Source organism: Taudactylus pleione, unplaced genomic scaffold (genome assembly GCF_031769625.1).
Source record: "Taudactylus pleione unplaced genomic scaffold, aTauple2 ptg000138l, whole genome shotgun sequence".
Classification (NCBI taxonomy): Eukaryota; Metazoa; Chordata; class Amphibia; order Anura; family Myobatrachidae; genus Taudactylus; species Taudactylus pleione.
This window is the reverse complement of record NW_028284540.1, coordinates 9,990,415-10,003,844: the sequence shown is the minus strand read 5'-3', so window position 1 is coordinate 10,003,844 and position 13,430 is coordinate 9,990,415. Positions and strand designations below refer to the sequence as shown.

Genomic DNA, 13,430 nt, shown 5'->3' with positions numbered 1-13,430 from the left:
GGAACTCACTTTGAAATATCTCCCCTCTGCCAACCTCCAGGAAGTACATTTTCGTACTCTACATAGGGCCTATATCTCCCAAGGAAAACGTATGCGTATGGTGGTTGATGAGACAGATCAATGCCCCAAATGCAGAGAACAGAAAGTTCTTTTTTTCTCATAACGTTTGTAGCTGCTCTAAGATTAAAACATTTTGGAACAAAGGGCCTGATTCAGAGCCGGACGCTCTGACAGAGCGCTTGCTCTGAATCAGGGCCGGCCTACTTTTTTTTTTTTTTTTAGAGCGGCCTCCTGGCCGCTCGCATAGCTGTGACTGACCACCCACAGCTATAGCGAGCGGCCAGGAAGATGGTCGCGATGGTCAAGACCATCGGGCTTGCGACGAGACCCTTGTGGTAGGGTCTCGTTGCCGCAAGCCCAAGAGAGCTTTTGGCTCAAACAGAGCCGAAAGATCTCCCACTGACGTGATGTCAGTTTGTGATGTAAGTGGGGCCGGCCCCAGACGGTAGGCGTTCCCATGGGAACGCCTCCATCTGGGCAGCCACGCCCCCGACCCTCCCACCCAAGGGGGCGTGCTGTCACTCAACGTCGACAGCACGCCCCTTTTGGTACGAGACCCGGAGCGACGGCTTGCCTGTCGCTATCCAGGTCTCGCGCATGCGCACGACGGAGCTGGCGCATTGGGCCACCTTCGACCCGCTTGCGAGCACTTGGCGCTCGCGAGCGGGTCTGCTTCAGGCCCGAAGTTCTTATTTTTATTAACTAGACTTTCCGTCTTCATTTACTTATAGAGGATTTACCGTATATACTAGAGTATAAGCCGAGTTTTTCAGCACATTTTTTTGTGCTGAAAAAGCACACCCTCTTCTTACACTCGAGTCATGCCCGCATGGTACGCTGCTGAGTAGCGTACCATGCGGGCCACGTTGCAGACTGTGTCTCTGTGACACAGCTGCACCGCGTGTGTAGCGCTGACCGGACGGAGTTCGGTCAGCACTACACTGCCAAACACACAGCCGCCGAAGCCAGCAGCTGTGTGTTTGTTGTAATTAGCAGCCGATGAGAGTCTGTCAGACGCTCATTGGCTGCTGCTGCTCCCACTGCAGGAGCCATCTTCCGGCTCCCGCAGTAGGTAATGGGAGAGACGTCATGACGACGTCTCTCCCATAATGCAAAGTGGCCGGGGAAGCTGATAGCAGCGGCTGGACCAGGTAAGTGTTTTTTTTAATTTTTATTAGGACTACTGGGGGCACTACCAGGGGGGGATTACTTCTGGGGGCACTACCAGGGGGGGGGATTAATTCTGGGGGCACTACCAGGGGGGGATTACTACTGGGGGCACTACCAGGGGGGGGATTACTACTGGGGGCACTACCAGCTGCTGCATTTCCCACCCTAGGTTTATACTCGAGTCAAGTTTTCCCAGTTTTTTTGGTTAAAATTAGGTACCTCGGCTTATATTCGGGTCGACTTATACTCGAGTATATACGGTAATTAATTGCCATTTTCTGGCCTCCTTAAGCATTTAATACCAATACTAACAATAATAGTAACTAGTGCTAAAAAAGTGATTTTATTAAAATTGGACCTCCATAAAAAGCCCCTCTCTTAGAAACCTGTTAAGCTCTTACTAATGGAGACCCTTTATTTTGAATGGCAATCTACTTTACCAGGTGTTGAGAAGGGAGTTCTTAGATTCTATAAAAGTGGATCCAAGTCCATGGATTCTACTGTCGCAAACTCTCTGGATAAGGATCACTCTTATACATAATGTGTGGTACTTGCTACAATAATATAAACTTTCTAATATATAACTAAATACCAGCATTTTTTTAAATGCCGCCAAAAAAAAATGCTCACGTTTTTCTTTCTCCTGCCCTACTTTCCCTTCCCTTGTCTTTAGTCACACATTTTTCTTGTCCATTTCTGTTTTGCGTATGAGAGATTATATTATCTTTAAAAGTCATCTTAATTTTGATAATTTTGTCATAGTACTTGTTTGTTATCAAAGTTTGATGTACACTAGACTGGTTTAAAAGTTCTGTTGCTGGTCAATATTGGACCTTCATCAATGTTCTTATTGCCTTACTGTATTATTGTGTAAACTCTCTGTACACGCTTTGCTATTCAATGTATGTATTATCTTTGTTTTGTAAAATTAATAAAATACATTTAAAAAAAAATGGGTGGGAGGGTGTAAATTTATAGTTTGCAGGGGGACGCTGAACAGCCTAGAACCGGCCCTGTGTGTGGGTATAACCATCACACACATACAAATCATCTTACTATGTCAGAGCACCTCTCAATTACATAAAACAAAGTATATAACCAGCAAAGCACTGGAAAAAGTGCAGGTTTTCATAAACCTTTTCCTCCCCTCTAACAGGAGCCACAGTGGCTGCTACCTGAAGCCACATTTCCAGGGCTTCAGGAGAGTAGAGAGCTCAAGAAAAATAAGAGTTATGGTAGACTTACCTTAGTTAACTCTTTTTCTTCAAGGTCCATAGGGTACACAGGAACTACCTTGGGGGTATGTGGTTGGAGAGATCCAGGCACCACACAGTCAAAGCTTTAGCTCCCAGAATGCACTTGTCCTCCTCCATTTATACCCCGCCCCCAGCCACAGGCATTCAGTTTGTAAACAAGTCTAAATGGCAGGAGAAGGAAGTACAAAATACACTAGAAACACTCTCACTAAGAGGAGGGAATCAGTGACAAGAAGAAACAGATCCCAACTGAGGCCAGGTGCGTCAGGGTGGGTGCCCTGTGGACCCTATGGACCTCGAAGAAAAAGAGTTAACAAAGGTAAGTCTACCATAACTCTTATTTTCTTCTTCAGGGTCCATAGGAACTACCTTGGGGATGTCCTAAAGCAGTTGCCCTAAGAGTGGGGACGCTCCTGAGCTGAGAGGAGGCAAAAGTATCAAATGCATAAAATTTTATGAAAGTGTGGACAGAAGACCAGGTGGCCACCTTGCACAACTGTTCCATAGAGGCGCCATGTCTAAACGCCCACGATGGTCCCACAGACCGAGTCGAATGTGCTGTCACCATGCTAGGAACAGGGAGATCAGCCTGTGTATAAACCTGAGAAATAGTCATACGTAGCCAGCGAGCCAGAGTCTGCTTGTTAGCTGGCCAGCCCCGCTTGTGAAAACCATATAACACAAAAAGCACATCTGATTTCCTGTTGGAGTTGGTACGATCCACGTAGATATGAAGGGCTCGAACCAAATCCAGGAAGCTTCACCTGTAGATTAGTCTGAAGACTGAAAGGTCGGGACTACAATTTCTTCATTCATATGAAAACGGGATACCACCTTTGGAAAGTACCCCGCCCGTGTACAGAGGATAGCTCTATTCTGATGAAAACTCAAATATGGGGACTGACATGAAAGAGCTGCCAAATCAGACACTCTGCGAGCTGAGGAGATAGCAAGAAGAAAAAGTGTGTCTTTGCTGTCAAGCATTTGAGGTCCACTGTGTCCAAGGGCTCAAAGGGAGGAGCCTGCATCGCCCTGAGAACCAAGGATAAATCCCACAGTGCCACCAGAGGGATAAACGGAGGTTGAAGGCAGAGAACACCCTGCAAAAATATTCTAACATCTGGCAGAGGATCAATTCTGCACTGGAACCAAACTGACAAAGCAGAAACCTGAACTCTCAGGGTAGCCAGACGGAGACAGAGGTCTAGTCCAGCCTGGAGAAAAGCAAAAACTCAGGAGACCCTGAAAACTTCAGAGTCGTAATTTCTGTGGGAACACCATTGAAAAAAAAAAAAGAATGCCAAATTCTGTAATAGATGCGGGCAGAGGAAGGCTTTCTTGCCCTGAGCATTGTCTGAATCACAGAAGTAGAAAAACCCTTGGCCTTTAAGATGGAAGACTCAAGAGCCACGCCATCTAAGCCAGACGAGGTAGTTCCGGATGTAGGCAGTGACCTTGCCCTAACAAATCCAGAGGAAGTGGATTGTCTATGGAAAGACAGGTCAGATCGGTAAAACAATGGTGCCTGGGCCAAGCCGGGGTTATTAGTAACACCCTGCTGCCCTCTTACTTGAATTTTCTGAGGACCCTTGGTAGGAGGGAGATTGAAAGGAACAGGTATGGCAACCTGAAATCCCACCTCACAACCAGAGCATCCACAAAGGCGGCTGAGGGGTCCATCATCCTGGACCCGTACCTGGGGACCTTGTGGTTGTGACGTGATGCCATGAGGTCTACGTCCAGTAGTCCCTACCTGTCCACCAGGAGCTGAAAGACGTCCGGATGGAGAGCCCATTCTCCCGCGTGTATGTCCTGAAGACTTAAGAAATCGGCTTTCCAGTTGAAGACTCCTGGGATGAATATTGCCAAGATTGTATGAAGATGGTGTTCTGCCCACACCATGAATGTTCGCCACTTCCCTCATGGCTGCCGGACTTCGTGTGCCTCCCTGATGGTTGATGTAGGCCACTGTGGACATGTTGTCGGACTGAATCTGGACCGGCCTGTGCCAGAATGAGCGCCTTGTGGACTGCACGAAGCTCCAAAAATGTTTCTGGGAAGGTGACCTTCCCGAGCCGTCCATCTTCCCTGAAAGGTTTGATGACCTGTCACCACGCCCCATCCTCGAAGACTTGCATCCGTGGTGGGGAGAACCCAATTTGGGATCCAAAAGGGCTGTCTGTAGCCACCATGAGAGGGAGAGCCGAACCTCTGGTGAGATGAGGATCATTTGAGACCTTATCAGATGATACTGACCATCCCACTGAGACAGAATCCATCGCTGCACTGGCCTGAAATGGAACTGGGCATATGCCACCATGTCGAAGGTGGATACCATGGACCCCAGGAGCTGCATTGCTAAGTGATACTCTTTGATTGCGGAGCAATTTGCACACCCGCAATTGAAGAACCAAAATCTTGTCTCCTAGTAGAAAGACCCTTTGAGCCAGAGAATCCAGTAATCCAGATGTACCATCTGTTGAGTTGGAGAAAGAGAAGACTTATTCCAATTGACTATCCAGCCGTGGTCTTGTAGACTGGTAATGGTTAGCTGGAGATGATGTTGCAATATCTCTGGAGACTGTGCCAGCATAATTGACCATAGGGTTTCCATACGGAACGTGGGCACATGGATACACCGGTCAGATTCAGAATAGGGTGGTGAGACCCATTTGGCTTCTGAATCAAAAATACATTTGAATAATAACCCCTTCCCTGTTGGGCCAGAGGAACAGGGATTATTACTCCTGCAACCAACAGGGCACAAAATAGCCTCTTGAAGGGCCAGGGCCTTGACCGGGTCTGATGGAGGAGTAGTACAAAAAAACTTGAGGGCATATCCTTGTGAGACCACTTCACGAACACATCTGTAGTTGTCGGATGCCAGACGTAGGGAAACTGGAGAATTCGTCCTCCCACCCTGAGAGCCCCCAGGGGGAGGCCCGCCCTATCAGGCAGATGGCTTACTGTCCGGCTTGGAAGGTGAAAGTCTGGCTGACCAGGATTTCTTGGTCTGCGGTCTGGCCTTCCTGCGGGAATTATCTAGTCTGGAAAAGGACTGTCTCTTTTCCCTTCCTTGCGGGCGAAATGTCCGAAACGAAGACTGCCATCTGAGACTACCTCTAACTATAGGCAATCCTGCAGATTTTGCTGCTGCCAAGGTAGTCACTAGGTTATCCAATTCTGGATCAAACAAAATCTGGTAAGGTATGAAAGCAAATGACAATCAGCAATTTGCTCCCAAATGCCGGAAAATGGACAAAAACTGTTGTTTGAACAAATTGTTTAGATCAACATTTAACAAACTTGTCTAATGACCATTTTCATCAGTTTTCTGGCATTTGGGAGCAAATTGCTGATTGTCATTTGCTTTCATACCTTACCAGATTTTAATTCCAACCAATCAAGTAGTTGGATGGTTGGACAGAAAGTCTTTACGTGTGTATGCAGCATTAGATCCTGTATCTGCCTTCCAGGACCTTTACCAAACGGTTCTATGAGCCACAACCGAAGTTGCCGATACTCTAGAAGCCAGAAGTCCTGCGTCAATTACCGCTTCTCCCACATAAGCAGCCGCTTCCTGCATTTGGGAGAAATAGGACAGTTGTTCTCTGGTAGCCTGTGGCATACTGTCTTCCAGAGCTTTTTCCCATTCCTCCATCGCCTTGGCTACCCAGGCTACGGCCATATCCGGCCGGGTAATAGCTCCAGACAATGAGAAAACGGATTTCAAACATGATTCAAGATTCCTATCTGTAACATCCTTAAGTGAGGATGCAGATTAAATAGATAATGTAGAGCTCTTGATCAATCGTGTTACATGAGCATCAACAGCCGGAGGAACTTCCTACTTGGTACATTCACCAGGTGAAAACAGGTACAAAGATGTTAACTTTTTTGTAGCATGAAAACGTCTATTAGGAGTGCTCCTGCTTCAGCCATGAGGCCCGTAAGCTGCTCAGACTGAGGAAAGTACTCCGTTACCACTTTCTAACGCCTAAAGACCGGAGTCTTAGATTTAGGCGGGACCTCCTCTTCCTCTATACCAAGGGTGGGGAACCTTTTTCTGCCGAGGGGCATTTTGATATATATTATTATTTGCGGGCCTGGTGCAAGCCACGCCCCTCCATGTGACATCATACGGGGTGGGGCCACAATCGATTATAGCAATGCCTGGAGCATCCTGAGGATGGATGGGCAGTGGTGTGACCGTCTGAAGTGTCCGAAGGATGCTCCAGGTGGCACTGCTGCATAGATTCTGGCTGCAGGGTGCCTTTTTTGGCACCCTGCTAGCCAGATATGGCTAGCAGAAAAAAGCTCCAAGGGCCAGACCAAATGATTCAGCGGGCCTTATAAGGTCCCCGGGCATGAGGTTCCCCGTCTCTGCTCTATCCTAAGGATGGATCTAACTGTTCTCACCACAGAGGGAACATCCACAGACCAGCCGAGAGAGACTCAGAAGAGGAATCATGTGTATCATCATCTCACGAGGAGTTAGAATCCCCAGGCTGCACCTGATGGATGCCTATGCTGAGCAGTAACTGGTCTATCCGCTTGCACTACTTGCTGAGCAGCAGTAGATGGTTGAAATATACTCCGATTTGAGTATATCATAAGCCTCAATCCAGAAAGGATGCATAGGGGGCATATATATAGCAGAATGTAACTGCTGCGGGAACCCCATAGTGGGAGGCAGTACAGGAGCTGCTGCACAGTCCACTAAATGCGCCATAACCTGAGATCAAGAGGAAGCCCAGGATGGCTCTTGTACAGGAGCTGGTGCACTGGATTGGTGAGGTAGCTGCCTCCTATGACAGGAAGCACACAAACCATCCTGTATGAAATCCTGTGCCGACAGGCCTGCTAAACAGGATTTACATGAAACTAGCACAGGAGCTTAAGCCTCCTGATTATCCTTAACCATTGACACATCAATGTATAAAAGGTACAAGGTATAACTGTAATGTGACAGTCTTCACAAGTACCAGTATTTGTGAAGTAAACAGAAAACCCCACACACCCTGTTCCAGAGTGTTGAAGAGAAAAACAGTGATAGTTATAACTGACAGTCAGAAATAAGAGGCAGTATCAAACAGCAGCTAGCAGAAGTCACATACAATGCATATGCAATTAAATTGCAATGAGCTCTGAATCAACTGACCAACACCAAGGCTTGGTAGATTGGTAGGATGTAGAACACTATATACCTAACCCAGGGGAGAGGTATACAGGGATACACCCAAACCTTCTGAGAACAACAGCTTCAGCATAGCACCGATTGTGAACTATGAGCGTCTCATATACACAAGGCGGGTAGGAGGAGCAATTCAGATGCGGGAATACTTTAAGTAGGGTCTGGGTCACTAAGCTGCATCAACCTACAGGGTACACTGGCCTCATGGCAGTAGATGTGTCTACTGTCGATGCCCCGGCATCAGAAGATAAAGTCCCGGTGGTCTAGTGAGGCCGTGGGGGTGCACTGGGCCTTCACTGCAGCGGCTTCCGGTGAGTTTCCAGCGCTGGAAGGACTGCCGCGTTGGGAATCCTCGTAAAAGAGGAATCGCCTTACCTGACATCTCCGTGTGTCCGATTGTAGTCCGGGCCTCCAGCATCGCTGCTAGCTAAGCTCCTTTGTGACCCGGTGATATCACCAGACATTACTGGTGTTGCGGCATCGACGGAGGTAGAAGGAGTTGCAGGGCATGCGTCTTATTAGGACGCTCAGCACTGCTAACCCAGTAAAATAGTTAATTAAACAAATCACAAAAAAAAAGCTTGGTACTGCCAGAGCAGTCCCCTGTTCTAAAGGTGTGTCTGAACTCCTGTTGAGCACCAAACACCAAGCACCAAACAAAAAACTGAATGCCTGTGGCTGGGTTGGGGTATATATGGAGGAGGACCAGTGCATTCTGGGAGCTAAAGCTTTGACTGTTTGGTGCCTGGATCTCTCCAACCACATACCTCCCAAGGTAGTTCCTGTAGACCCTGAAGAAGAAATTGGCTTTATGGAAACCCCAGGACTCCAACGGGTGGGCAGTAATGCTACCTTACAAAGCACCTTTTTACAAGACAGTACTACAAATGAAACATGTATTATTACACACCCAGCATGTTCTGACAAACTTTACAACAGCCTGGAAGCACATTCCCTTTAATTACATTTGCTCAGTGAGACAAATCACAAATATAGTCTCTGCATTGTGCAATGGAGAAGGCTGCAGCATAAGACAGTCACTGACCCGTGCGTAGTGTAGCTCCACTCCATACAGATCTAAGGTGCGAGCAGTGCTGAGATAGCTGAACTCTGCCTCTGCTGGAGACAGACCCCTGAAAGATAAAATACATCATCCACCATCAGAACTACAGATACCACAATATATCATGACACATCTTAAAACATTGTATTAAATAAAACATGAATCATAATTTTATAGGAAAACAAAAATGAGTGAAATTAAATGTGTTTAAATTACAATTAAAATAGTATTTCACAAATAAGCTCAATTACATCAGAAAATAATTACTACAAGAAGTTTTCTACTTTCGATCAAATGCTCTTGTAAAACATCCATCCTAAAAAAAAGTAACAAGTGTCCTGACACACTGTTTGGGAATCCCATTAGCCAAAATGAGCAACCCCTGGGCTACAAGGTTTGGAAGGCAGTGCAATTAATTTCCTCCTCTTCTGCAAGAAGAATCACTGTGACAAATGCCGCCATTTCACTGGTATAGGCTGTGACAGGCAAGCATGTAATCCACCAACCACGTGTTGTGTGCCGCTGATGCCAGGACATCACTGTGTGAAATGAGGAACCAAGTCTCAATTACTGCAAGGTATATGCTATGACTTTAAGAGGGGTATTCAATATGGGAGCGAAAAGTCCGTGCTGGACTTTTCGCTCCACATTGGAGATTTTCCTGGGATAAAGTATCGGGCACGCGTCCGCTTTATCCCCGTATTCAATTTGAAAGCTACGAAAACGGGACCCGGCGAAGTAGGATCGGCGAAAAAAAAATGAAATTTACCTGGAATAAATTGTAGGACCCCCCTAAAACTGTAAAAACATGGGGGATCACTATGGGTACCCCCGTTTTAGCCTGCAAATGAAAGTCGGGGATTTAAATAGCGGCTGCAGGTGTTTTTTTCCCAACATTGAAGAAGTGATGCAGAAGAGCACTTAGGTTATTTTTTTCATTTTTTTTAAGTGGTCCCATCAAATTTGGGGTACATGAAAATGGGTACTAGCATATTTTTAAGTCCCTAAAGTCTTTATTTAAAAATTCAGCAAATATGCACCTGCCGCTAATAGCCTACTCTAGAATACACCTGCCGCATACTTGCAGAATAGCCCTGAACCTATTTCCCTATTTTTAAACACTTTTTTCCCATTTTTTTTTTTCACCCCAAATTTTCAATAATTTTTTGGGGTGTCCCTATTTTTTTTTTAAAACTTTTTTTGACACAGTTTATTTTAAAATTACATTCCCAGGGATGCAGGCTATTTTTTTTAAGCTTGCACCCCTAAACCCCAATTCTGCACTTTTTTTCGCCACCTATTAAATGGTGAAACGTTATCCCCATTTTTTTTTCAAAGACTTTTCGAACATGCGAAAAGTCTTTGAAATTGAATACGGTGTAAAACCAAAACCAGCGAAAATGACGTCATCGGTGCGAAATTATCGCAAAAACTGACTTCGCTCCAAAATTAAATTGCCCTGTAAGTGGGCAAGCTTATGTAGGTGTTGTATTGTATGTATGTATTATCTGTATTCTGTAAAGGGCAGTGGGAAAATGCTGCTAGTCAGAAATCTGTGTTCTGACATCATGTATAATATATATATACAGTCAGGTGCATAAATATTCGACATTGACAGAATTTTCATATTTTGGCCTCTATTCACCACCACAGTGGCTTTGAAATGAAACAAACAAGATGTGCTTTAACTGCAGACTTTCAGATTTAATTTGAGGGTAATTACATCCAAATCAGGTGAACGGTGTAGGAATTACAACGGTTTCTATATGTGCCTCCCACTTTTTAAGGGGCCAAAAGTAATGGGACAAACTAAACAATCCTAAATCTAACTTTCACTTTTTAATACTTTGTTGCAAATCCTTTGCAGGCAATTACAGCATGAAGTCAGGAACGCATAGACATCACCAGACGCTGGGTTTCATCCCTGGTGATGCTCTGCCAGGTCTCTACTGCAAATGTCTTCAGTTCCCGCTTGTTCTTGGGGCATTTTCCCTTCAGTTTTGTCTTCATCAAGTGAAATGCATGCTCAATCGGATTCAGGTCAGGGGATTTACTTGGCCATTGCATAACATTCCACTTTTTAGCCTTACAAACCTCTTTGGTTGCTTTTGCAGTATGCTTCGGGTCTTTGTCCATCTGCACTGTGAAGCGCCGTCCATTGAGTTCTGAAGCAGTTGACTGAATATGAGCGTATAATATTGCCCGAAACACTTCAGAAATCATTCTGCTGCTTTTGTCAGCAGTCACATCATCAATAAATACAAGGGAACCAGTTCCATTGGCAGCCATACATGCACACGCCATGACACTACCACCACCATGCTTCACTGATGAGGTGGTATGTTTTGGATCATGAGCAGTTCCTTTCCTTCTCCATACTCTTCTCTTCCCATCACTCTGGTACAAGTTGATCTTTGTCTCATCTGTCCATAGGATGTTGTTCCAGAACTGTAATGGCTTTTTAGATGTTGTTTGGCAAACTCTAATCTGGTCTTAGTGTTTTTGAGGCTCACCAATGGTTTACATCGTGTGGTGAACCCTCTATATTCACTCTTGTGAAGTCTTCTCTTGATTGTTGACTTTGACACATATACACCTACCTCCTGGAGAGTGTTCTTGATTTGGCCAACTGTTGTGAAGGGGTTTTTCTTCATCAGGGAAATAATTCTTCTGTCATTCACCACAGTTGTTTTCCGTGGTCTTCTGTGTCTTTTGGTGTTGCTGAGCTCTCCGATGCATTCTTTCTTTTTAAGAATGTTCCAAACAGTTGATTTGGCCACACCTAATGTTTTTGCTATCTCTCTGATGGGTTTGTTTTGATTTTTCAGCCTAATGATGGCTTGCTTCACTGATAGTGACAGCTCTTTGGTTCTCATATTGAGAGTCGACAGCAACTGATTCCAAATGCAAATGTCACATCTAGAATCAACTCCAAACCTTTTACCTGCTTAATTGATAATGAAATAATGAGGGAATCAAGCACACCTGTCCATGAAATAGCTTTTGAGTTGATAGTCCCATTACTTTTGGCCCCTTAAAAAGTGGGAGGCACATATAGAAACCGTTGTAATTCCTACACCGTTCACCTGATTTGGATGCAATTACCCTCAAATTAAATCTGAAAGTCTGCAGTTAAAGCACATCTTGTTTGTTTCATTTCAAAGCCATTGTGGTGGTGAATAGAGGCCAAAATATGAAAATTCTGTCAATGTCCCAATATTTATGCACCTGACTGTAGATGTGTCCTTATACATCTTTGCTTCAGTCGCGCTAAAAAGCCTCTCTTGGTGCGCCAGATCCAGTGAGACACTGCCAGCGCTGAGTGTCTTTTTTGCTTCTTTTGTTTCTGATAATGCATCTAAATCGCAATGTGATGTGACTAGGACACATCAGCAGACTGTGCTGATTAATTTGATATGCAACACTTGTATATCTGAGTGTGACTGTGTCTCTCTATAGGAAGTGCTACAATGTAGCGACAACAGCTTTTATCATTCCAAGTTCCACTGTGCTTTATATACAAACTCAGGTGCACACATATATACAAGTGTCACATATCAAATTATTCAGCACACTATACTAGTGCGACCTAGTCACATCACATTGAAACTTAGATGCAGTCTTGGCGAAAAAAAGATGCCAAACACTAGCAGAGTAGCACAGGATCTGTCGGCTCACTCTCACCAGGCAAGTTGCGCTGAGTGGCGAATTGAGGCTAGATGTATGAGGACACATCTGTACCATTTCTGGATAAGTCGAAAACATTAACCGTTCAAGCCTAATAAAAGGCTGCACAATCGTATAACAGCACACTATAAGGGGGAAGCAGAGAAATATGAAAAAATCCCCAACCATGTACGCACATCAAACACCCATTATAATAAAAAAGTACAATTATAATTAATTATTAAGACATAAAAGGCAATACATAAAAAGTTGAGCAACAAATCAATAGTTATTTAACTGCCCTTATAATGAACCTACAAAAAGGATTGTGAGACTAAAAAACCTAAACATGACATATTTCTTTATCACTCCTTGAAGCAAAGAAATGGTAAGTATAAACACCCTATTTTTTACTAATATTTATTTATATAATCACCAAAATATTCCATAGTGAGGTACAACTGTGAACAAACACCGTAATAAATCAAGACCAATAACCCTACGGCAAAACTGTAAAAGCAGAGAGTACAAGTTAATTATTTACACTTTAAAATCAGCTACTTGAGAGCCGTGTGTCTGCATGTTTTATAGAATCCATAGAATGTAATGTTTATCCCCATAACATACAAAGTGGTCTCCTGACCAATGAATGTACTGACAGCAACACGCCCCGATATCTCACCTGTGCTGCTGATGCAATTTAGCAATTTCCTTCTCAAAGTCCAGAGGTTGGTTGGGGATAAAAGTGTAGTCAGAGAGGTAACCGGGCAAGTGCTCCGAATGACTGTAGTCTCCCAGTTCAGCTTACAAGGAAGAAGATGCTATTAATTAGATGTTGATATGACATGGAATTTGAATACATACGATATTTGTGGGAAGTGACATTGTGTTTAGTACAGGTGTAATTAGAGTCTAGAAAACATCAGGATCATCGAGATCTACCAAATAGGTAATGTGTTCAGGAATTTCCTGCGTGATTAAGTGTTCGTCAATTAGATTAGTGCACGATTAAGGAAATCTG

The 13,430-nt window shown here is 44.5% G+C and overlaps 1 protein-coding gene across 4 annotated transcripts in view; it reads right to left on the bottom strand.

Moving 5' to 3' along the window:
* PTPN4 (protein tyrosine phosphatase non-receptor type 4) overlaps window positions 1-13,430 on the bottom strand; it is a 209,023-nt gene that overhangs the window by 91,681 nt on the left and 103,912 nt on the right. For all 4 annotated transcript variants that reach the window (XM_088473641.1, XM_088473640.1, XM_088473638.1 and 1 more), the window contains 2 exons: window positions 13,092-13,212; window positions 8,726-8,813 (listed from right to left, as the gene is read on the bottom strand). In XM_088473641.1, coding sequence (XP_088329767.1) covers window positions 8,726-8,813; window positions 13,092-13,212 — 209 coding nt within the window. The remainder of the gene's footprint in view (window positions 1-8,725; window positions 8,814-13,091; window positions 13,213-13,430) is intronic.